The sequence below is a fragment of the Leopardus geoffroyi genome, chromosome D1 (assembly GCF_018350155.1).
Source record: "Leopardus geoffroyi isolate Oge1 chromosome D1, O.geoffroyi_Oge1_pat1.0, whole genome shotgun sequence".
Classification (NCBI taxonomy): domain Eukaryota; kingdom Metazoa; phylum Chordata; class Mammalia; order Carnivora; family Felidae; genus Leopardus; species Leopardus geoffroyi.
Genome location: NC_059329.1, coordinates 17573061 through 17594859, shown reverse-complemented (window position 1 = coordinate 17594859; position 21799 = coordinate 17573061). Strand labels below are relative to the sequence as shown.

Sequence of the window (21799 nt, the reverse complement as noted above, 5' to 3'; positions counted from 1 at the left end):
TTCTCTCACTCCTCCTCCTCCTTCTTTCTTCTTTCTTCTTCTAAGTTTTACTTATTTAAGTAATCTCTACACCCAATGTGGGGTTCAAACTCACAACCCTGAGAACTTCCAGGGCACCTTAGTGGCTCGGTCAGTTAAGCATCTAACTCTTGATTTCAGCTCAGGTCATGAACTCACTGTTCATGAGATCGAGCCCCTCGTCAGGTTCTGCACTCTCTACCTCTCTTTCTGCCCTTCCCCTCCCCGCCTTCTCTCTCAAAATAAACATTAAAAAAAAAAAAAAAGAGTTATATACTCTTCCGACTGGGACATCCAGCTGCCCCTTTTCTTGTTCTAGTATCTGAATTTGGAACTACGTTCTTGCTGCCACCATTTTCCGGGAAAGAACGGAGTATTAAAAGGCTTCAGGGGTCTGAAGGCTGAGGCGATAAGGAAAGGTGCCAGTTCTTTCTAGGAGCCTTTATCCTAGGGTGACTGATGGTCCAGGTTCAAGCTTCATTACCTAGGATTACATTTACTGATTTAGATATCTTTGGCCATAACAGTTGTTCTACCAGATCAGATAATCGTCAACGGTGGTATCTCCCCCCACCCCACCGGCCCCCCCCAAAAGTTCTGGGCCATAAGGGAGAACAGGAACAGGAAGCTCTCCACCAATTTATTTGAATAATAATGACAATAATTATGTTTATAATCACAACAATAGCAGACAACACTTAGTAATGTACCAGGCATTGTTGCAAGCACTTTACAAATATTAACTAGTCAATTCTCACAGCCCTTTGAGATGGCTGCTATTGTCATCCCCATTTAATAGGGGAGAAACTAAAACACAGAGCAATTCAAGGAACTTGCTCAAGGTGACATGATTAGTAGGAGGTAGATTGGAGTATGAACCCAGGCAGTATGGCTCTGCACTTGACTAGAAGCCCCTACAGACGTGTACTGTATTATTCGGCATTCACAGCTCACAGCTCCTAACCTCAATGAAGGGCACTAGAAGTTATTTAGAGGTAAAAAAAAAAAAAAAAAAAAAAGGAATTTCATTTTCAAAAATCTTAATTTCCCATTAGGTACCAGGCACAGTGTTAGTCATGGGCATATAGAGAAAAAGAGACAGACTCAACTCCAGGGAGCTCCCCACAGTCTAGAAGCAGAAGAGTCAGCAAATGCAGTACGTGAGATATGAGAGGCACACGGAGAGTGTGTGGGAAGGAGAGGCACGGAGCCACGAAACCTGGGGGGGGGCTCAGGGCAGGATTCCTCATTTGAGTCCTGAAACTAAACTCATTCTCTGAGTTGCACCAAAAGGCCTTAGTATTCCAGCCCATGGTGGGGCCCACCAGTCTTGAGTCAACAAAAAATTGAAGTGTGAAAATCTGAAAAGGAACAGGAGCAATTCTTCTCTTTCTTTCCCCCTGGACAACGACCGGGTTTTGCCCTTCGATTCTCTTGTGCCTAATTAGCCGCGGAAGAAGCTAACCAAGCTTTGGTTGAACTTCACTGGGATTTTAGGGCATCACGTGGCCGTGAGAGGCAAATCAGTGCCTGCTCCCAGGGTTGGCTCTGCTGAACAACTGTCCGAGACAATGGACAATGGAAGCTACTGGAGGCTGAGAAGTTAGGCTACAATTCTGTATTTCTTTCATAAAAAAGTATGGTCAAATAGAGAGCCCAGAAAGAAACCCCAATAAATGGAGTCAGCTGATCTTTGACAAAGGAGCCAAGGCAATACAGTGGAGAAAAAATGGTGCCTTTAACACACGGTACTGGAACTATTGAACATCCACATGCAAAAAAAAAAAGGCAACTGGATGGACACCGACCTCACACCCTTCACAAAAATGAACTCAACATGGATCACAGACACACATGTAAAATGCAAAACTATAAAATTTCAGGAAGGTGACACTTAGATGAAGAAAACCTAAATGCCCCTGGGTATGGTGCTGCCTTTTTAGATACAACAACAAAGACACAACCCAGGACAGAAATAATGGGTAAGCTGGACTTCATTAAAATTGAAATCTTCTGCTCTGCAGAAGACAAATATCAAGAGAATTAGAAGACAAGCCACAAACTGGGAGAAAATATTTGCAAAAGACACAGCTGACAAATGGCTGCTATCCAAAATATACAAAGAGCTCCTAAAATTCAACAATAAGAAAACAAATAACCTGATGAAAAAGTCGGCCAAAGGCCTTGCTAGACCCCTCACCAAAGAAGACCTACACATGGCAGATAAGTGCATGAAAAGCTGCTCCACACCCTATGTCCTCAGGAAAATGCAGATTAAGATAACTGAGATACTATTACACGCCTATTTGAATGACCAAGATCCAGAATGCTTGACAAAACCTTGCTGGCAAGGATGTGGAGCCACAGGAACTCTCGCACATTGTTTGGTGGGAATGCAAAATGGTACAGCCACGTTCTGTTGGGAAGCAGGGTGGAGGTTTCTTACAAGACTAAATGTACTTTTACCATATGACCCAGCAATCATGTTCCCTGGCATTTACCCAAAGGAATTGAAAACTTCTGTCCACACCACGACCCCTGCACACAGATGTTTACAGCAGCTGTATTCATATTTAAAAAAAAATTTTTTTAAAATAATGTTTACTTATTTTTGAGAGAGAGAGAAAGAGTGCAAGTGGGGGGGGGGAGGGACAGGGAGACAGAGGATCTGAAGCAGGTTCTGAGCTGTCAGCACAGAACCCGACACAGGGCTTGAACTCATGAACCGTGAGATCATGAACTGAGCTGAAGTCGGACGCTTAACCGACTGAGCCACCCAGGCGCCCCCCGGCTCTCTTCATAATTGCCAAAACTTGGAAGCAACCAAGATGTCCTTTGGTGGAGGATAAACAAACTGTGGTGTATCCAGACAACAGAATATTATTTATTCAGTGCTAAAAGGAAATGAAGAGAAGGAGGAACTTTAAATGCACACCGCGAAGTGAAAGAAGCCAATCTGGAAAGGGTATGTGCTATGATTCCAACTATATGACCTTCTGGAAAATGCAAAGCTATTAGAGACGGTAAAAAGATCGGTGGTTGCAAGGGTGTAGGGAGCAGAGAGGTGAAAGGGTAGAGCACAGAGAATTAGGGCCGTGCAAATACCCTGTATATTACAATGGTGGGTATATATCATAGTTTTGTCCAAACCTGTAGTATGTGCAACACCAAGAGTGAGCTCTAAGATGAATTGTGAACTTTGTGTGATTATTATGGGCCAATGTAGGTTCATTCTTGGTTTAAAAAAAAAAAAAAAAAAGGACTTTCTGGTGAATGATGTTCATAATGGGGGAGGCTATGCATGTGAGGGGGCAGGGGTATATGGGAAATCTCTGTACCTAAATCTAAAGCTGCTCTAAAAAAAAAATAAAGTTTTTTTTAAAAGGTGAAATGGATGAAAACCATCAGTGTGGACAGCGCAGGATATCGGCTTTCAGCACTTACCTGAACAAGATGTCATGGTAGCCAGGATGGCTACAGAAAGGGTTGGCTCTGGCACCCATGAGCATACAAAGAGTATACACATGCCTGCGTGTGTATGCACACTTTTGTACACATGGGCTGGTGGGTGGCAGAATGGTCCTTTCATATACTTAAATCAGCGCCGAAGGCTCCTCTTGCTGTCTCTTTGCTGCATACGTAGCCACTTCCAACCGGATCTTTTCTTGAGACCGTAACTACTACCAATGGGCTTTCTTCTCCAGCTTCGTGTCGTGAAAGATTAGTCTGACTATAAGGCCCATTCAAACATCAGAAACAGTTAAGTCTTGACTATTCACATATAGATTCCCCACTTGGATATTATTTGCAACAAATGTTTCATCCCAATTTTGGTTTTTCCCCCATCAGCCATTACAGTTTTGAAGGGCCTCCCTTTCGCACAGGTCAGTGTCAACCTCGGGCATGGTAACGATTGAAATTTTTATTAACCTCAGAAAAACCACCAGGAGAGCTTGCTTGCCCCTCAAGCCCCTCACCAAGGGCATTTCCAAGGCCACCTATATTTGGTTGTTGAATTATGCTTTGTTTTTCATATCTATTGCTTTCCATTGTGGATATTGAATAACTGACCTTCAGGATATCTGGGATATGAGCCTCCTCAGCCTCTGCCTCCACCTCTTAAGTCTGAATGACTTGGCCTTAAAACTCCCCCTTTCTATCCTCCCCCTTACAAAATGAGGCAACCAGCCTCCTCCTCCTCTGTCAGAAAGAGTAAGAACTCTGAAGTCTTCAAAGCCCTGTATTAATGTAGATCATCTTTAGCAGCAGGTCTGGGGAGTAACAGACTTAATGCACCAATTGGCACCATTTTCCCCATCCCATTTTTTGTAAGTAATCTCTACGCCCAGCGTGGGGCTTGAACTCATGTCCCTGAGATCAAGAGTTGCCTGCTTGATCTCAGCTGGGGAGCCAGCCAAGTGCTCCCCCATCCCATTGCACTATACGCACTCATATCCCCCTCAACAAAAGACACAGAACAATAATCTAAACCTCTTCTTATCAGCAGTGGAATCATTTATATCATAACTATACAAATTTATTTAGGAACAGAGAGATTCCTTTGAATCTCAACATTTTCTTGGATATACAGTCTTTAAAAAAAAAAAAAAGGTTACCATCTCTGGAATGGCTTCATGTTACATCTCTACACACTGGCCCACAAAGAAGGAGACTAGAGATAATGTTCCCGAGAAGTCAACAAAGATTCCCAGCCCATGTGGGAACTCTTGTGGAAGCTAGCACAGTATTTCACACTTTGGCATTTTTTTTTCCTTTCTTTTTCTTTTTTTTTTTTAAAAAGAAGATAAAATATTACAGAGATATCTTCAAAATTCACACCTGAGTTAAACATTTTGTTGGAAAATTCCACATTAAGGAGAGAACGTCATTGCAAAAACTGGAGAGGGCTATATACAGGTATTTTGCCAACATGACTCTTACGTATTTGCTTTTGTGTCCTTTCTTCTGCAGCCGGGGGTGGGGGGGGGGGGGGGGGAGAGAGGGGACCCAGGTAAGGACAGGGAGGGAGAGAAGGAGTAAGCACTCCTGAGCTCCGGGGCAGGTATAGCAAACAAAAGAGCACCTGTGGGCAGAGAAACATGCCCCGGGGGCTGAGGGTGGCTCAGCCTTCTGTAAAGAGAGGACCTGGAGAAGGCAATCATGACTGGATCTTGGTTCTAGAAAAGGGGGCTAAAGAGAAAATGGGGTGAAATGAAGATTCAGTCAGAAAAGTTTGCCGAACGGAGAAAACATCAAGTCTTTGGTGGAGACATCAGATTCAAATCTTTTCACAGATTTTAGAATCGGTTCAGAGGTGGAGGCTAAGTTCAGAGTCAAAACCATCATCTCTCCTTCCGGTTGTTTGGCACACCAGGCAAACGTCTGTCCCCGAGAGGCCCACGGATGCATTGGGAAATCGCGGCAAGACGTCCTTTCTCCGAGAGACTACTGCCACAGTGAAGCCGTCTGAGATATTTAGAACTAGGAGATAGGAGCACGGGGAAGGCAGGTGAAAATGGTAAACAGCGAGGAGGGGCATATGTTTCAAGAGCACTAGGAGTCCGCACATGCTTCTATCACAGTTTAGATCTCTGGGGGCCCTCACTCCTGAAGAAGCAAGAGTTTGGGTTGACAGTGGGGATTCTCTTTCACTCTTCTGACCGTAATCTGTCCATACACAGAAGGCGTGATTCCCTTCCTTCCAGTGGGGAATACAGGGCCAGGTGGATGAGGAGAAACTTTTTGGTCTCAGTGGAGGTAGGTGGGATGATTCCATCGGTACCAAGATCTGGAAGGAAGGAAAAAAAACGAGTCAATGCTAAAAGGTGCTAATGTGACTGAGGGAAGATGCAAATGGGCAGTGACTTCTAACAGGTGTAGGGTTTCTCTCCGGGGCAATGAAAACGTTCTGGAATTAGATTATGGTGATGGTTATGCCACATTGTGACTACACTAACACGCACTGGATTGTACCTTCAGGGGTAAATTGTAGGGTATGTGAATTCTAGCTCAAAACACAGTAAAACATATACATTATATGGTTCCCCCCCCTCTTTTTTTTTGGCAGGGGTGGTTGAGGAGCTCCAGAAGTTTGGTGTGTGCAACAGTTATCGGTCAGTAAGACCTCGCTGCCTTGTGGAACGGCCTGGGTTTGGACAAGTGGATTCATTTCTTCCGACGAGGTACTGCCTAACTTTCAAATCTCTGCTGTGCTCTGAATCGTGAGCCATCTCTCAAAGCACCTGCTCTGAGAATACTTTTTAGAGCAGACTCTTTGGTCCCAGGGGCAGCTTACCTCGCTGCATGCCAGGTGGGAACCCGAGATGGGGGCGGGGGCAGGGAGGCAATACTTCCCTCTGTCATTGTGTCAGCCACACTGACAGCTCCCGCTCACATCAGAACGCCCCAAGAGCAGGGTTCCTGGCAGGGAGTGGAGAACCCCTAAGCCCACTGAAGGACCTGGCCCTTCCTTACAGGAGTGTTCAGAAATTTCCACCCTCCCAGGGAGGATGGAAATATTGGCTTTGTTGACATCAGCCTCTTGCCAGGACTGCTGGCTGGCCGAAGCTTCTCTTTTAAAGCCCACTCCCTAGGGATACGGTCCAGCCTGGCTGTCCACTCTGTCCCCGTCCTGCCACCCCAACTCTCCTCTCCGAGAAAGTGGCAGGCTTCCTGCCCCGAAGGATTGACCCAGCTTCTTGCATGGTCCCTTGATCCTGCTGGAATGTCTCGGTATTCTCTCCTCCACCTTACCCCGAAGAGTTAAAACCGGAGGCACTCATTGCCGCTTTGGAGTTATTTTGAGATGCAGTGGGGCTGTTGGCGTGGAGTCCGGAGCCGGGAGACGAAGGCCCGCTGTTGTTCCCAGGGGAACAGGATGACGTTACTGAGGACGAAGAGAGGCCAAAACAAGGGGAAAATAATGCTGCTGGGTCCCGGGACCTCGTGACCTGGCCCTTCAGACATGTATCCCCAAAGAACGCCCGCCCTCTCCCTACCTCCCACCCATCGGCCCACCTCCTGCCTCGTCTGCATCAACACCCGGCCCCAGAGGGACTCTCATCATAAATGCTCTTTGCAGCGCAGGCCCTGGAGAGCGGCATGGCTGGTTCTGCGGGTCCAAGAATTGCCAAACGCAAAAGGACAGATGCCAAAATCATCCTACCCCAGGACACACCCTGGGCTGGGCGTATGTAGCCCCAGACTGCGAGGCGGGAGGGGGAAAGGAACAAGAAGGCTCGGAAAGGAGGAGGGGAGGAAATAGAGAAAAGGGAATAGGAGAGGAAAGAGCATCTGAGGCCACAATTAAAGGTCGCCGGCCCCTCTCCTGTTTCTGTCTCCACAGAAAGACGCCCGTGTATCTCCTAGAAAGAGTACAGCCAGGGGACAGGCTTGGATCCTCATTTTTGGGTTTCCCTAACAACATCCCGTGAATAAGGGGACAGATATCTTGCCATCCAAGCAAGCCAAGATACTTTGACGAGTGGGGAGCAGTGCTATTGATCGTGTCCGGACAAGAGGCAGACGCTGGGGCTGTCCTGGGCACATGCAGACGTATGGTCACCCCTGCTAGTTCTTTGGAAGGCTGTAGGTACTTTTTGAAAAATAGAGTTCCGCAGAAAACTGGTTTGGAAAACCCTGCCTTCTATACAGCTCCTTCAGGGATGTGAAATGCACTCTGGTGCTGACAAAGTATGGCAGCAGAAGCAGAAAGCAAACGCTCGTTTTAAACTTGGCCTCTTCAGCACTTCCCAAACTTAGGTGGTCACAGAACCCTTCTTCTCCTGGCAGAGATTTTAATAGCCATTGGAATACATTTAAGGAAGGCTGACTTAGTTACCTTTCAGGTCTACCATCCCATCATTTAAAGGAATTCTGGAGTTCTTCAGAAACCCCATTGGAAAGCTCACCTGTTCCAGGCATGGTGCTGTGGACAGGAGGGACAGAGAGGGGGCCCAGAGACCCAGAGGGAGAGACCTGAAAGGCAACAGAGGTTTGTAAATGTCTTGTGTCTGCTCCCTTCTCCAGTCTTGACTGCTTGTCCCAGGGTGCTGGGCCCCAGACCACAGATAGCAGAACTCAGCTTCCTGGCTGCTTGCCTAGTTCCAAACCTCCGCTCTGTCCCCCGCTTCCAGAAGAGGGCCTCTGGACCACGTACAGCATCGGCTCCAGTTCTGCAGACCCCGGGGCCCTGCCCTCCCTGCTGTGCCCCCTGGCAAGGCTTCTTCGGCATTGCCAGGATGAAGCTCGCGTACCGAGGGCTTGGCCCCTGTCGTGGCAGATGCTGTCAGTTGGCTACAGAGCCTCGTTCTTTTCTTCCATGAGATCCGTTTGCTCGGTGCAGCAGAGCCCGGCCCTAACAACCTGTTTCAGGCTTCCTGGCCTGGTGTCTGAGCGGACCGCCCACTCTCCAGAGAAAACTGGAGGGGCTAAACTTTCATTTTGCCCTGAAGACCTCCCAGCATTACCGACTCTGAGATTGGGAAGGGACTTAAGGTCATTTAGTTCGAACCTTCTTACTCTTCAGGACTCTCCCCCTTAAGAATCACTGCCTTAGCACGACCTGGAACAAGTTGTAATAGAAAGAATGGGCTTCGGGGCCCAACAGATCTGGGGGTGAGAACGTGGTTCCTTCGTAACTATCCACGTGACTTTGGGCGAGTTACCTAACCCCGCTGAGATTTGATTTTCTCATCCGTGAACTAGAGGTAATACCTCCCTTATATTTCCTTTTAATTAAGATTTAATAAGATAATGTCCATAAAGCTTCCAAGTCAATGCCTGGCAAAGAGTGCCAGGCTTGTTAAGCGTCCGTTCCCTTCCCCCCTGAAGGAAGCTGTCAACTGTCTCTGGACACCGGTCACCTCTTCATTTGAGCTGAAATCTGCATACCTTGCCTTCCCTTTATTCTCCTCTTGCCGACAGGGGAAGCTCCAATCGATGTTCCCAAAGGACGTTGGAAGGAAGTTCTCAGGGAGCTGTGATTTGATATCCCTCCCCTCCCCAGCTGGGATCCTCTCATCCCAACAGGATGTGGCATGTATTCATTTCCCAATTAATCAGCTATGGTTCTGCTGTCTTCATTTACCTGCCTTTTTACAATGAGCCTCCTCAGTAGGGCCGGGGGGCCCACGAAGGGTGGAGGCAGGTGTGAGGCCTCCTGGTAAGAGATGTTATCAATGATTTCTCTCCCTCTTCTCCTCTCCTCCCTACTGCCACACCCAAGACATTTGTTGTTGTTTTAAAATAAATAACGTGTTTAGTCACTGGGACCAGCTTCTTCTGTTTCCTTCTGGAGGCAGGCTATGCATATGCAAGCAGACGTATATATGGCTCTCCCTTTTTAGTTTTTTATATAAATGCTAGCATTCAGCCCACACTGGTTTGCACCATTTTGTTTTGCTTTTTGCTTTTTTTTTTTTTTTTTTTTTGCTTAACTGTATATCCTGGAGATCACTTCATATCAGAAGCGGAAGAAACTATGTCCTAGTCCCAAGGAGACTGTGCCAATGAGAACTGAGGAGAAGATAGGATCAGAACATGCTCTCTCTCCGCTGCCTCTGTAACATCACAAGCATTAATGTAATTATTTATTTAACATCTTTTCCCCCCGCTAGGCTGTAGTCTTCCCAAGGGCAGGATGATGTCTGTTCAGGTCTATCGACTACAGTGCCTAGGACTTTGTAGGTGCTCAGTAAGTAAGTGTGGAATGAATGATGAGAACGAATCAGGCTCCTTCCTGGCTCCTCCATGCCTCCCACTGCTTTTCTCCATGTGGGTGTCTTGGATTGGGCTTGGACCAAAGTGAGAACCTACCTCCCAAAGCCCCATGTTTAAAGATTCCGATGCTCTTATGACATGGTTCCATTTCTTTGACACGCCTGACATAATCTAGCCCCCGCCTACCCCTCCAGCCTCCTCATTCACACTCATTCACTCCCTGGGTTCCAGCCCATGCCAGCTTTCTATGCTTCCTCCTTTCCACCCATCCCAGCCTCAGGGCCTTTGCATACACTCTTTCCTCTGCCTCGAATATTCTTCCCTATGCTCCCTCGACCCCCATTAACATCTACTCATTCTGCTGCTGCCAGTTTGAGCATCCTTCCTCCAAGAAGCCCCTGACACCGGGACTAGGTTAGGGCCCTCTAAATCACCCTCCGTCTCTTCTAGAGATTCCATCACAAAGGGCATTTGCTTAGTGTCTATTTTCCCTGCTGGGACCGTAAGCAGGGATCATATGGGTCCTGTGCACCACCATATCCCAGTTCCAAACATATGGTGGGTGCTCAATAAATATTTAAGAAAAGAATGATGACTGAATATCCCTTGCCTCCAACTTAACGTTTTCATTGCTTTCTCACAGCCTGCAGGGTAATTTAGTACCTGTGGCCCGTCGTGAGCCAGCCCTCATCAACCTCTCTTTGTCCCTAAACCTTAGCTTCAGTCAGAGGGCAATGTTGTGATTCCCCAAATGCAGCACATCGTTTTATAATCCCATGCCTTCTCACAGATGGTTCCTCCCGCCTGGTATGGCGCTCTTGCTAATTCCTAATGTGTCTGAAGAACAAATTAGGGGGTCAGCGCTCCCAGCCTCCGTTCGGATTGGAGTGTCTCTCGTCGTCGGTGTTTGTCTGTGTTCCCGGAGCACTCCGGGCTTCTCACATCTCCTTCACTGCAATCTCTTGCCTCTTCTGGCTCCTCCTTAGTTTCCTGCCTGGATCCTTTTCCTTTACCTGTCCCTCACCTGCTGGTGTTCCCCAGGGTTAAGACTAGACTTTTCTCTTGGCTCTGTTGTGCAAACAGCATAGCTGAGCTCCTCCTCCCCTAGGATTTCAGCCACCAATTTATGCTTATGACTCCCTGACCTACGTCTCCATCCCGGCCGTCTCTCCTGACCTCCAGACCCATCAATGCAAGTGCCCAAGGACAGCCCCACGTGGGTGTTCCACAGGCCTCACTGGACATTATAATAATGTAAAGAATGGAAATCGTCACCTTTTCCTGCTCCCGAATCCGCCCCTCCACCTGTGTCTGACCGTCCCATCAGTGGAGCAACCACTGGCCCCATCAGCCCAACAACCTGAATGCTGACAGTCAGCCCAGGGTATTGTCTTTCCTTCGTCATTTCCCTGCCGCCATCTGATTTCCGATTCATAACCCAAGACCCAAAAATTCCACCTTCTCATTGTCCCTTGACTCTCTCCCTTCCCCTCGTTCTTAGTCCCTAGCTTTGCTTCAGCCCTCATTATTTCTTTCCTGGGTAACTGCAGCCACATCCTACCTGGTTTCCCCGCAACCAGTCTCATGTCTCTCAAACCACCCTTTATACTGCACTCAGAGTGATCATTCTGAAAAGCAAATCTGATGGTGTCAGTGGCCTGTTCAACATCCTTCGGTGACTTCTCCCAGCCGTCTCCTTAGCGTTGTACATAGTCCCCTCAGTCTGGCCCTTGCTGGTCTGTCCAGCCTCATCGTTCCACATCCCTCCGCAGGGACCACCTATAGTTCTGGGAACATGACATACACTCTCCCTGCTCCCTGCTACTGTTCTTATACTTTCCCCCCAGGAGAACTCCACCCCACACCTATTTGCCTCTTCACTCCTTTTCCTTTTAGACTCAGCTCAGGTATTAATTATCTCCTTGGGGGAGCCTTCTCTAACCACCACCTTGGCAAGGCTTTGTTAGCCGCAACTCTTAAATTCTCCTAGAGAAATTATGATGTTGTTTATCATTTGTTTCTTTGTCTGTCTCCTCTGCTAGATGGTGAGATCCTCTGGGACAGGGGACAGATATTATTTATTTGTGTATCCCCAGCACTCTGCGCAAAGGTCACTCTACGGTAGATGGCCAAGGAATGTTTGGTGAAAGAATGAACAGTGGTGTCATTTTTATGAAACAGCTGTGTTCCACCCCAGACAAGGCTGAATCTCACCCATCCTTGAATGCCAAAAGATTTGAGGACAGTGGCATTGCCCCCATTTCCCTTAACCTTCCAACCATGGCATCCCCAGGGATGGAGGAAGAGAATGTTCCTCCAGACGCTATCTTTCCCTGGATGCAGAAGATATTTCTTACTCCCCAAACTTCCACGTTATTCCCAGCCCTGACTTTTCCCCCTGACCACCAAAATCAGACACACAACTGTCCACTTGACACTTCCTCTCGGATCCTTAGGAGGTGTGTCCAGCTTAATCTGACCAGCTGCAAATTCTTAGTCTTTTTCCCCTTTATACCTGTATCTCTGGCTTTCTTCATCATCTTAAAAAAAAAAAAAAAAAAAATGGCAGCGCCTTCCAACAAGTCGTTCACGCCAAAACCCTTAAACTCATCTTGGCCTCATTTCTCACACTCCTTATCTGAGCTCTCAGCACATCTCGTTGGCTCCATGGTTGAAGTATATTCAGAATCCAACCACTTCTTGTCACTGTCCTGGCTACCACCCTCCCCTAAGCTTCCTCTACTCTCAGCCTGGTTATTGTAGTTCTCCTCACTGGTGTCCCTTTGCCACGTAGATTATTCTCCACCTCAGTCAGTTTAGGCTTCTCCACTCACAGCTCTCCAGTGTCTTATTTCATACAAACCCAAAGCCAGGGTCCTTTAGTGACCCCCCGCCATGACCTTGGGTGCTCTGCTCTCTGTTAGGTCTCTGATTTCCCCTCCTATTCTCGCCTCCTTCCTCACTCTGCCCCAGCCATACTGGCTTCCTTCTGTTCCTCAAACATGCCAAGTCTTTTTTACTTGCTGGTCCCTCTGCCTGGGACACTCTTTCTTCTAGATACTTCATCTATTTCCAACGCTTTGGGCTCCACTCAAATGTCACCTTCCCAGGGAGGTCCTCTCTGACCTATTAAAAAAGCACCTCCTCATAATTACGTTCATTCCCCTTACCCTTCTTATTCTCCTTTATATTATGTTTATGTCACATATGGCATCTATTTGCCTATTTATTGTATGCCCCTCTCAACTCCCGACGGCCATCTTCCCCCGGATGGAGAAGACTCTTCACCTTCCAGGCACCATTCCTGTTCCTGCCCCCTCCCCCGCCCCGCCCCCCATGCTTGGCGGACAACTTGGTTCTTGGCCACTTACCAACCGGGAATTGTAGATGGGAGATTTGATGGGTGTGGTCACAGGGCAGTTGATTCGCTTCTCCTTCTGACGTCGATTGCAGAACCAGACTCTCACCACCTCCTTCTCCATGGACAACTGCTCTGCAATCATGGAGATCTCTTCTGAGCTGGGTTTGGGGTTCTGCGGAGACCAAAGGGATAGAGTGTGGTCAGCAGGAAGGGGGAACAGGGTCAAGAATCAGGGGTGGGGGCCAGAGGTTCCAAGGAAACAAGATAGGCCAATGGACGGATCAAAAGCTTTAGAATCAGACCTAGGATGGAATGCTGGCTTTATCATTTACTGTGTAGCTTTAGAAGCCTTTCTTAACTTCTCTGAGCCTCAGTCTTATCATGTATGAAGTGAGAACAATAATGTCTACTGTATAGGATTGTTGCGAGGCTAAAATGAGAAACCATGTGTAAACTGCCAAGCCCAGGGCCTGCCACAAAATACAGGATCCACAAATGTAGCTCTCTTCCCTCACTTACTTCAGGAGAAGTTCTGAAAGGAGAAGTCCTTTGACATGTGTGTGGGATGGGCAGAATCCCGAACCCCATGTTTTGCCACACAACCTGATAACCTTTTCTTGTGTTATTGCTTCCTGTCCCACCTCAAAATAGGAAAAGATAAACTAAAGCATGTGGTTCCAAGACTGTGGAGACATATATATTCAGCACTTTCTTGTTCCAACCCCTCCCTCCACCCAATCTTTGATCTCAGCCCCTTTCCCTCCTTCCTACACACCCCCTCCCTTACTCAGGCTGCTCCCAGAAACCTAATCAGCAGGAAAAGCCAGCTCTTGTCATTCTGCCAGCAGGATGCAGCCATCAAATCCTTGAGCCAGATGCATGAGCGAATGAATTCGCTCGAGCGGGCAGCAGTCTTGGAGGCCTGGGGCCCACAAGATTAAATGAGGCCAAGGGCACACCCTTTAGGGACCTGGGTCGTGTGGATAGAGGCTCTGAAGGCTGGTATCCCAGGGATCCCGATTAGAAGCTGTGTAGACCACACCTGTTTTCCTTCTTCTCTTCCCTAGCTCCCACAGGGCACAAAGCTGGTATTATTATTAGCTTCTACATACTGGCTCAGGAATATGCTTTTGCTACAAGTTCAAACAAATGTATCATATTATATGATCACAAGTATTTAAATGCGTGTGGAGAAAGAAACAGAAGGAAATACATTTAGATGCCATTTGATGGTATATTTTTTTTCTTTCTACTTCTCTATATTTTCCTAATTGTTTACAGTGAGCATTTACTACATTGATAATTCTAAAACTACAAATCAATGCATAGAAAGTAAAGAATTTCAGATGGTAACTATACTTGTTATGATGAGCATTTTGTAATGGGTAAAATTGTTGAATCCCTGCCATACACCTGAAATTAATATAATATTGTATGTCAACTAAGGTAAATTCTTTCTTTCTTTCTTTCTTTCTTTCTTTCTTTCTTTCTTTCTTTCTTTCTTTCTTTCTTTCTTTCTTTTTTTACCTTAGTAAAAAAGAAGAAAGAATTTATATGGAGTGTTCTGCCTTTGCTCCCTTTACCTCCACTGGATACAGAGATCCACCCTCTTCTGGGACTCTATATCCCCCCCCCCCTTTTTTTTTTTAAATGTTTTTTTTTGACAGAGAGAGAGAGAGAGAGAGAGAGAGAGAGACAGAGACAGAGTGCAAGCAGGGGTAGGGTGGAGAGAAAGGGAGACACAGAATAAGAAGCAGGCTCCGGGCTCCAGCTGTCAGCACAGAGCCTGACGTGGGGCTCGAACTCATGGACTGGGAGATCATGACCTGATTCGAAGCTGGATGCTTACCCAGCTGAGGCACCCAGGCGCCCCCCTATACCCCATTCTTTAAATCTCCCGGTGAGAGGGACAACGGGCCCTTAAAAAATGTCAGGGCAAGAAGAGTCAGCGGGGGAAGAAGTTCCTGAAACCCAAGACGAAGGCGCCCGCTCCCTGGGACACACGGGTGCCTGGGCTTGCTTTCCGACCCTTTCCCAGGGCAGGTGTGGTACCGAGGGGCCTGAGTGTGTCCGCTCATCCAACCCTGCACATCAGCCCACCCGTTCCCACCCGGAGGAGCCGCTCACATCTTGAAATCTCTTCTCCAGAGTCAGGCGGATATTGGTCTCGATGCTGGTCCGTTTCTTCCTCTTCCTACCAAACACTTCACTGAGGGTGGGGAAAGAGCTGGGGGTGCTCCCCGAGGGGTCCGATGGAGAGGTTTCTGTCCAGAGGTGGAAAGACAAAGGAAGCTCAGAGAAGAGAATGCATGGCCAGTTGAGGCTCTGTGTCAATGGCCTTGAGATCCACCAATGCTGCCCAGTAGGCTCTGCAGCGGCTCTTTTGGGACCAGCCCCCTCCTCCTGGAAGGGGAACCAGAACAGGCCAAGAACCCTGCTTGTCCTCATTGCTCTGGGCAAAGGTCTTCCGCGACTCCCACGCCAATGCCTCCAGTGTTTGCGGTCACGGTTCAAGGACACTCAGACATCAGCGGCATGTGTGGGTGTGAGTGGGTGCAGGCAGGGCTCCTACAAGGGACTCTCATGAGTCTGTCTTTTACAAGGATGCTTGGATATGGATGCTCAGTAAAATGGGAACCGGTGTTTTGAGCTAAAAGCAATGGCACTTGGTGGCAGAATGTTGGTGCTGATGTCACTTTCTTTTCAGGGCAAGTGTTGGAGCTGAGGCTGTATGATCGGTGGGCAGATATACCCTACAGGAAGGATTCAGGCATCAGGTAGGGGGGACGCACTAGAAACGACCCGTAAGGTCTCTTCCCAAAGATCCTAAGACCCTCTGATCATCTCTGTCACTTCAGTGCCCTGAAGAAAGCTGACGAAGGGACAAGTCGTTGGGGACAGCTTCCTTGACCTTCCATGTTTCCTCGTGGAGGGACTTCTGAGGGGGTGACTGACCCCCTTGTCTGCCCATCCCACCCTTTCCTTCCTCTGCACAGGAAGTACTCGTCAACACGTGTCTCCTGACTAGAGCCCAGCCTGGCACCGGCTCTGCTCCTTCCCTCTCTGCCTACACCAGTGGCTGTCAGCTGGGGCAGTTTTGCACCACGACTGCTCCCCCAGGGGACATTTGGGATATCTGGAGACATTTTTGTATGTCTTAATGGGCGGCAGGGGCTGCTGGCACCCAGCGGGTAGAGACCAAGGATGCTGCTAAATGCCCTATAATTCACAGGACAGCCTCTTCCAACCAAGAATTCTCCGGTCCAATGTGTTGATAGTGTCCTGGTAAGAACCCTGTCAGCCACTGTCCCCAGACACCAACCTCCTCCATTCAGTATTCCAAACACCTTGCCCTTGGCTTGCACCCTTGACCTCCTGGAATGCCTCCCAGGTCATCCGGCTGACAGAATCCTGCGGACCCTGCTCCTGCTGTAGGACTTTCCCCACTAGTCTTGCTCACAGTGACTCCCTGCCCTCTGGAGACTTGCTCGAGGTTAGCCAGACAGAGGGCTTGTGTTGTGACTCTTGCCTTCCCGGCTCCCCCAGGAGATCCTAGAGAACCCATTCCCCTATCTTCCCAACCTAGAAGGGGTCCAGAGCGCAAGGTGAGTAAGTTTGCAGACCCAAACTTTGTCTCTGGTGAGCCGTCCCCAGGTGGCTGGGTGGCCGTAGGGTGGACAAGGGAAGGGGGCCAAGTCTTCATGGCCACAGACCTGAAGCCATTTCTTTCAAGGGGCCCTCTCAGCAACGAAGCGGACATTTCCCTCTCCCCTTGTCTGTCTCCTGTATCTTATTTCTCAGGTGGTTCCAGGCCCAGGAGGAGAAGGGGTCTTACACACTGACCGCCTAAAGCCTCAACTCAGACAAGTCACCAGCCCCTTCCCTGCAGAATCCTCTGGGGCACCGTCCACCCTTGAGTCCCGGATGCCTACCTGCATCGTGCAACCATTTCTCCAGCAGTGGCTTGAGCTTGCACATGTTCTTGAAGCTCAGATTGAGGGCCTCAAATCGCGAGATGGTGGTCTGGCTGAAGTCATTACCGTACAGTTTTCCCATCGCCAGCCCCACATCTCCCTGCATGTGGGGACCGAGAGGGAGAAGCCGGAGGGATGGGCTCCTTCTCTTCTTTGTCCACATTCCCCACCATCCTGGCGCCCATCATGCACGGACAGAACCTTCAAGCACCCACCCGTGACCATGACTCCTTTCCAGGTTTTTTCCCTCTAAGAGGGAGACTTTGGTTCATTTCCCTCCCCAGACTCGGAGTGGGCTGTGCCCATATGCCCAACCCCTTGTCTGGCTCTCATTCCTCCCACCCGTTTCCCAGCAGTGTCCCCCGGTTCCCTTACCAATAGAAACTGTGCCCTGTTCTCAGGGAACACAGGGACACGTGGGCTTGCCCCGAACACACTGAACGGCCGGCCGCTCCTCAAATGTACACTCGGGCAGCCCCGTCTCCGCTCGCTCAACCCAATCCCTTCTAGCTCCCCGCAAACCAAACCTGTGTGAAACCCAGCTTAATGCGCCTCTGCTTGAAGGTCTTGGCAAACTTCTCCAGCTCTTCCAGGTCACTGGGCTCATCAGCTCCTCCAGAGCTGGGTAGATGCTTCGGCGCTGGGAGGTGTGGGGACGCTTCCAGATGGGGGTCTAAAGAAGATCCCGGCAGCCCCGGGCGCCCAATTGCCTAAAAGGGAACACATGCCAAACAGATCCACAATGGCACAGATCAAATGGCACTTTCTATTGTGTGCTTAGAAGGCGACAGATGTCTGGGCGCGCTTGATTCCTATTTTTTTCAGGGGCGTGGAAGTGAAAATTTGGGTTTCTACAAAGGGATAGCAAATAGCTAGAATAGCTGGGGCAGACACAGGACGGGGAGGTGGCCTTCTTGGGTTTTAGTCTATGACTCATTGTTTGACTCTGGGCAGGTAACTTCCTTCTTTCAATTTTCCGCCGTAAAAGGAGCTAGCGGGGTTGTTTACTAAGATTCCAAAAGCAAATCTCAGAATGGGACAAGGAAAAGGTTGTTTGCCTTGCCTGTTCTTTTCCACAAACCAAAGTAACTGAGGTGTTTAACAGGCATTAACTGAAGATAACAGAGGACATCCGAGACTGGTTATATTAATAGACCTTCCAGAAAAATTTAAACCCTTATGACTGCCATTTTACTTTCGAACCCATCATTTTCTTTCATGAGAGTGTTGTTTGGGTGTGTTTCGTTTTGTTTTGTTTTTGTTTTAAGTGTATTTATTTAATTTTTCAGTAATCCCTACACCCAATGTGGGGCTTGAACTCGTGACCCCGAGATCAAGAGTTGCATGTTCCACCGACTGAGCGGGGCAAGCGTCCTGTGTTTTTTGTTTCTAAATCAAAGGTATTCCCGTGCTATCTAAATATACGTTGATCTCATTTATGGTTGTCAGGAGATAGTCTTCCTTTAGTTCATTTTCATAGAAAAATGGGCTCTAAAACCTAGAGTTCATGTGGCGCCCTTTTGGGGTTGGATTGAATCCCCCTCCTGAAGACATCCACGATGGCACAAGCTCTGGAACCCAGACCGAGGGGTCCAGGCATTGCGTCCCGTCCAGGAGCCACTGCCCACGTGGACAGCACTGCCTATATCCGCCCTTGTCTTTCTCCTTCCCAATTTGCCGTTTTCCTAGACTAAGGTGAACTTTCCTCCTTCTCTCTTCCGAGACCTGCAGATTTACAATTCAGATGGGCAGCCTCAGGATGAGGAAGGCGAGAGGACCCTGGCAAAGGATCTTTTAGAACAGAATGATTTGGAGCCTTATGGGTTTGGCCCTGTTTTGCAGGATGGGGGTGGAAATCTTCAGCTCTCTTTGAGACTTCCTTCTCATCGATTCCTTTGTTCTTTAACAAATACTTCTTGAGCTCTTTGCTAGACCTTCTTCTCCCTTCCTCTCATATCCAACGAGAGGCCAAATTGCATTCGTTCATCTTCCCCAAACAGGTCCTCGTTTGCCCTTTCCTCTCTACTCTTATTGCCACAACCCTGAGCAAGTCCCTCATTACCGCTGCCCTGGACCATCTTAATAACCTCCTGAACGGCCTCTTGGATTCTCATGTTGTAAGATATGAGAGTTGATCTCAGGCCTCTAGAAGATCTCTTCCAGATGTAATTCTATGATGCCATTCCGAGTCCCCAGGAGAGAGTGAGTTTAGGATTCCAGTGGCCCCCTTCCTATTAGCCACTAGATGGCACCCTCTCCCCTTCCTGATGTCTTCAGTGGACACTCTAGCCCTCTAGAGTCAGGGCCCTTAGTGATCCGTGGGGATCTTCGCGCACAGAAGGGCCAGTGGGGCCCTGTAACCTGTCTCTGCAGAGCCATCTCCTGCAGCTGTGCACGGGGGCACCCAGATGAAGGGAGGAGAGGCACCTACCAGACAGCTCCTGCTGCTGTTAGCAAGCCACACACCTAGAAAGAGGCCACGTCCGGCCAGAGGAAGAGGTGGCTCTTTGTAATTGGCAAACAGGTACCGTGTGGCAACACGGCAGCTCTGTTAACAGCCCCTCGCGCCGGTCTCGGATTTCCTGACCTGCACAAGTGCACTGCAGGAGGTGGTCGAGGATAGTGGGTCTTGACAGGGACCCAGAGGTGAGAGACTGTGGCCTGGTGGGGACTCTGGTCTCCTCCTTGGCGCTTGAGAGGACCCGGGCAGGGCTGGCGGTCGCCGTGGCATCCCTGAAAGTCAGCCCTCCTTAGGACCTGGATGGTCCTAAGAGGAGTGAGTGAAACCAGGGCTGGTGTGGAGGACCCGCGCTGCTGAGCGGGACGGCCTGGATGCTGAGATCTCTGGGCTCCAGTCCTGGTGCTGTTGGCGATGCTGGTTCGATCGTTTCTCCCGGCCGTGGCTTGGGTTCCTCGTTTTTGAACAGGGATAATCCCTCGCTAGCCCCTCTTCCCAGAGGCGTAAGTGCAGCATCGAGGGGTTGGGGGAACACCGGTGAGCAGCTCTGTCCAGAGCTGAGGCATTCTCGGGGGGGAGACAGGAAGAATGTGGTTATTTACCTGGGACGCCAGGCCAGGCCCGGTCTGCGGGAGGAGGAGAGAGCTCTGTTGCTGCGGAAAGGGGAGAAGATTTGGCTGCAGACCTGAGTGGAAGGGGAGGGACAAAGGAACAAACAAAATAAAATCCAGGCCGTCTGAAGGACACGCTCCACAGCTTCAGGACCGAGATAACCGTCCCCACCCCCTGCTACCTCGTCAGGTCCCTCAACCCACCCCGAGCCCTGCGCAAAGGGCCCCCACGGGACTGCCAGGCATTGCCACACGCAGGTGGAGGTGAACGAGACACGGATAAGCAGGTAAACAGCCATCCGCAAACCAGTCCTCCGGCTTGCCCGCCTGCCTGCCTGGAATGGTGCTGCACGGGCTAAGGAGGTCAAGGCCAGCCTGCTCTGGGAGCTGCTAAGCAGGCTGAAGAAATCCAACAGGGAAGGAAAAGCAGCTGGAACAGAGGGGCTGGGGAGCTCCATTTTGCCTGCAGACAGCCACAAAAACCTGGGCAAATCTGCAAATATGCCAGGCCACATAGATGGGGCCAGAGAGCCCCAAAAGGCGGCACATGGCTGGCCAGAGGCTCTTGGCAGAACGAGGACATTTTCTACTTGGGAGGAAGAGCTGAGAGAGAAGGGAAGACCAGGGGCCAAGCCTCTGGAAACTCTGTCTGGTGGTATGGCCTCCACCTGCTCGTTGTACTGTCTGAGGACCGCTTTCTCCTTCCCTCTCCAGGAAAACGGCCCACGAAGGGCTCTGCCTGACTGGTGGTCATGAGAGTGGCCTCCCTCTAGGAAGGTCCTCAGCCAGGAGCTCTCACTGTCGCTGCGGGAATGAAGCCATTGAGCTACCAGAACAATGGGCCGGGTCACCCCAACCACTCAGCACAGACCAGAACCTTGGGGTCTCTGGGGTCCCTAAGCGGCTCCAGGTCACTGATGTACGGCATCTGTGGAAGCTGACCTTTACGCTCCTCAGTCTATAAAAGTCAGGGCTTAATTTTTCCTTATTAAAATAAACAAAAATCTCTCATAAGGAGCTCCAAGCCAGGAGTCAGAGGCTTAAATGCTAATAGTAATCTAACATTTATACTGCGTTTTGAAATACACGAAGCCTTTTTATATGCATTATTTTGAATAGCCCTCAATAACCTTGTGAGGTAGAATTTTACTATTTTTCTATTTCTTACTGTTTTTCCATTTTATTTTATTTTGCTCCGTTTTTATTCAGAGAGGTTAGGTGAAGTTTCCCAAGGACACACAGCCAGTAAGTGATTTAAAAAAAAAAAAAAAAAGAATTTTTTTTTAACCAATGAGCTTTCTGCCTTCAGAAAATTTTTTGTTTGTTTATTTTGCCCTGCATCATACACTGACCTCACTGGTTATATGTCTACCTCTGGGCCATTTTCATATCACTGTCTTTAAAATTTTTTTTCTAATGTTTATTTATTTTTTGAGAGACAAAGCGCAAGCGGGAGGGGGCAGAGAGGGAGGGAGGGAGGGAGGGAGGCAGAGAGAGAGAGAGAGAGAGAGAGAGAATCTGAAGCAGGCTCCAGGCTCCTAGCTGTCAGCACAGAGCTCGACGCAGGGCTTGAACTCAGGAACAAGAAGATGGTGACCTAGGCCGAAGTCGGACACTTAACCGACTGAGCCATCCAGGCGCCCCTCACGTCACTATC

At 49.0% G+C, this 21799-nt stretch overlaps 1 protein-coding gene across 2 annotated transcripts in view; it reads right to left on the bottom strand.

Moving 5' to 3' along the window:
- Positions 1 to 4504: 4504 nt before the first annotated feature.
- The window catches only part of POU2F3 (POU class 2 homeobox 3), a 78170-nt gene continuing 60875 nt past the window's right edge, over positions 4505 to 21799 (bottom strand). For both annotated transcript variants that reach the window (XM_045483178.1, XM_045483179.1), the window contains exons 6-13: positions 20134 to 20216; positions 17601 to 17783; positions 17032 to 17173; positions 15227 to 15363; positions 13110 to 13271; positions 7929 to 7995; positions 6772 to 6904; positions 4505 to 5806 (exon numbers count right to left, since the gene is read on the bottom strand). In XM_045483178.1, the coding sequence (XP_045339134.1) occupies positions 5767 to 5806; positions 6772 to 6904; positions 7929 to 7995; positions 13110 to 13271; positions 15227 to 15363; positions 17032 to 17173; positions 17601 to 17783; positions 20134 to 20216 (947 nt within the window). In that variant the 3' untranslated portion in view covers positions 4505 to 5766. The remainder of the gene's footprint in view (positions 5807 to 6771; positions 6905 to 7928; positions 7996 to 13109; positions 13272 to 15226; positions 15364 to 17031; positions 17174 to 17600; positions 17784 to 20133; positions 20217 to 21799) is intronic.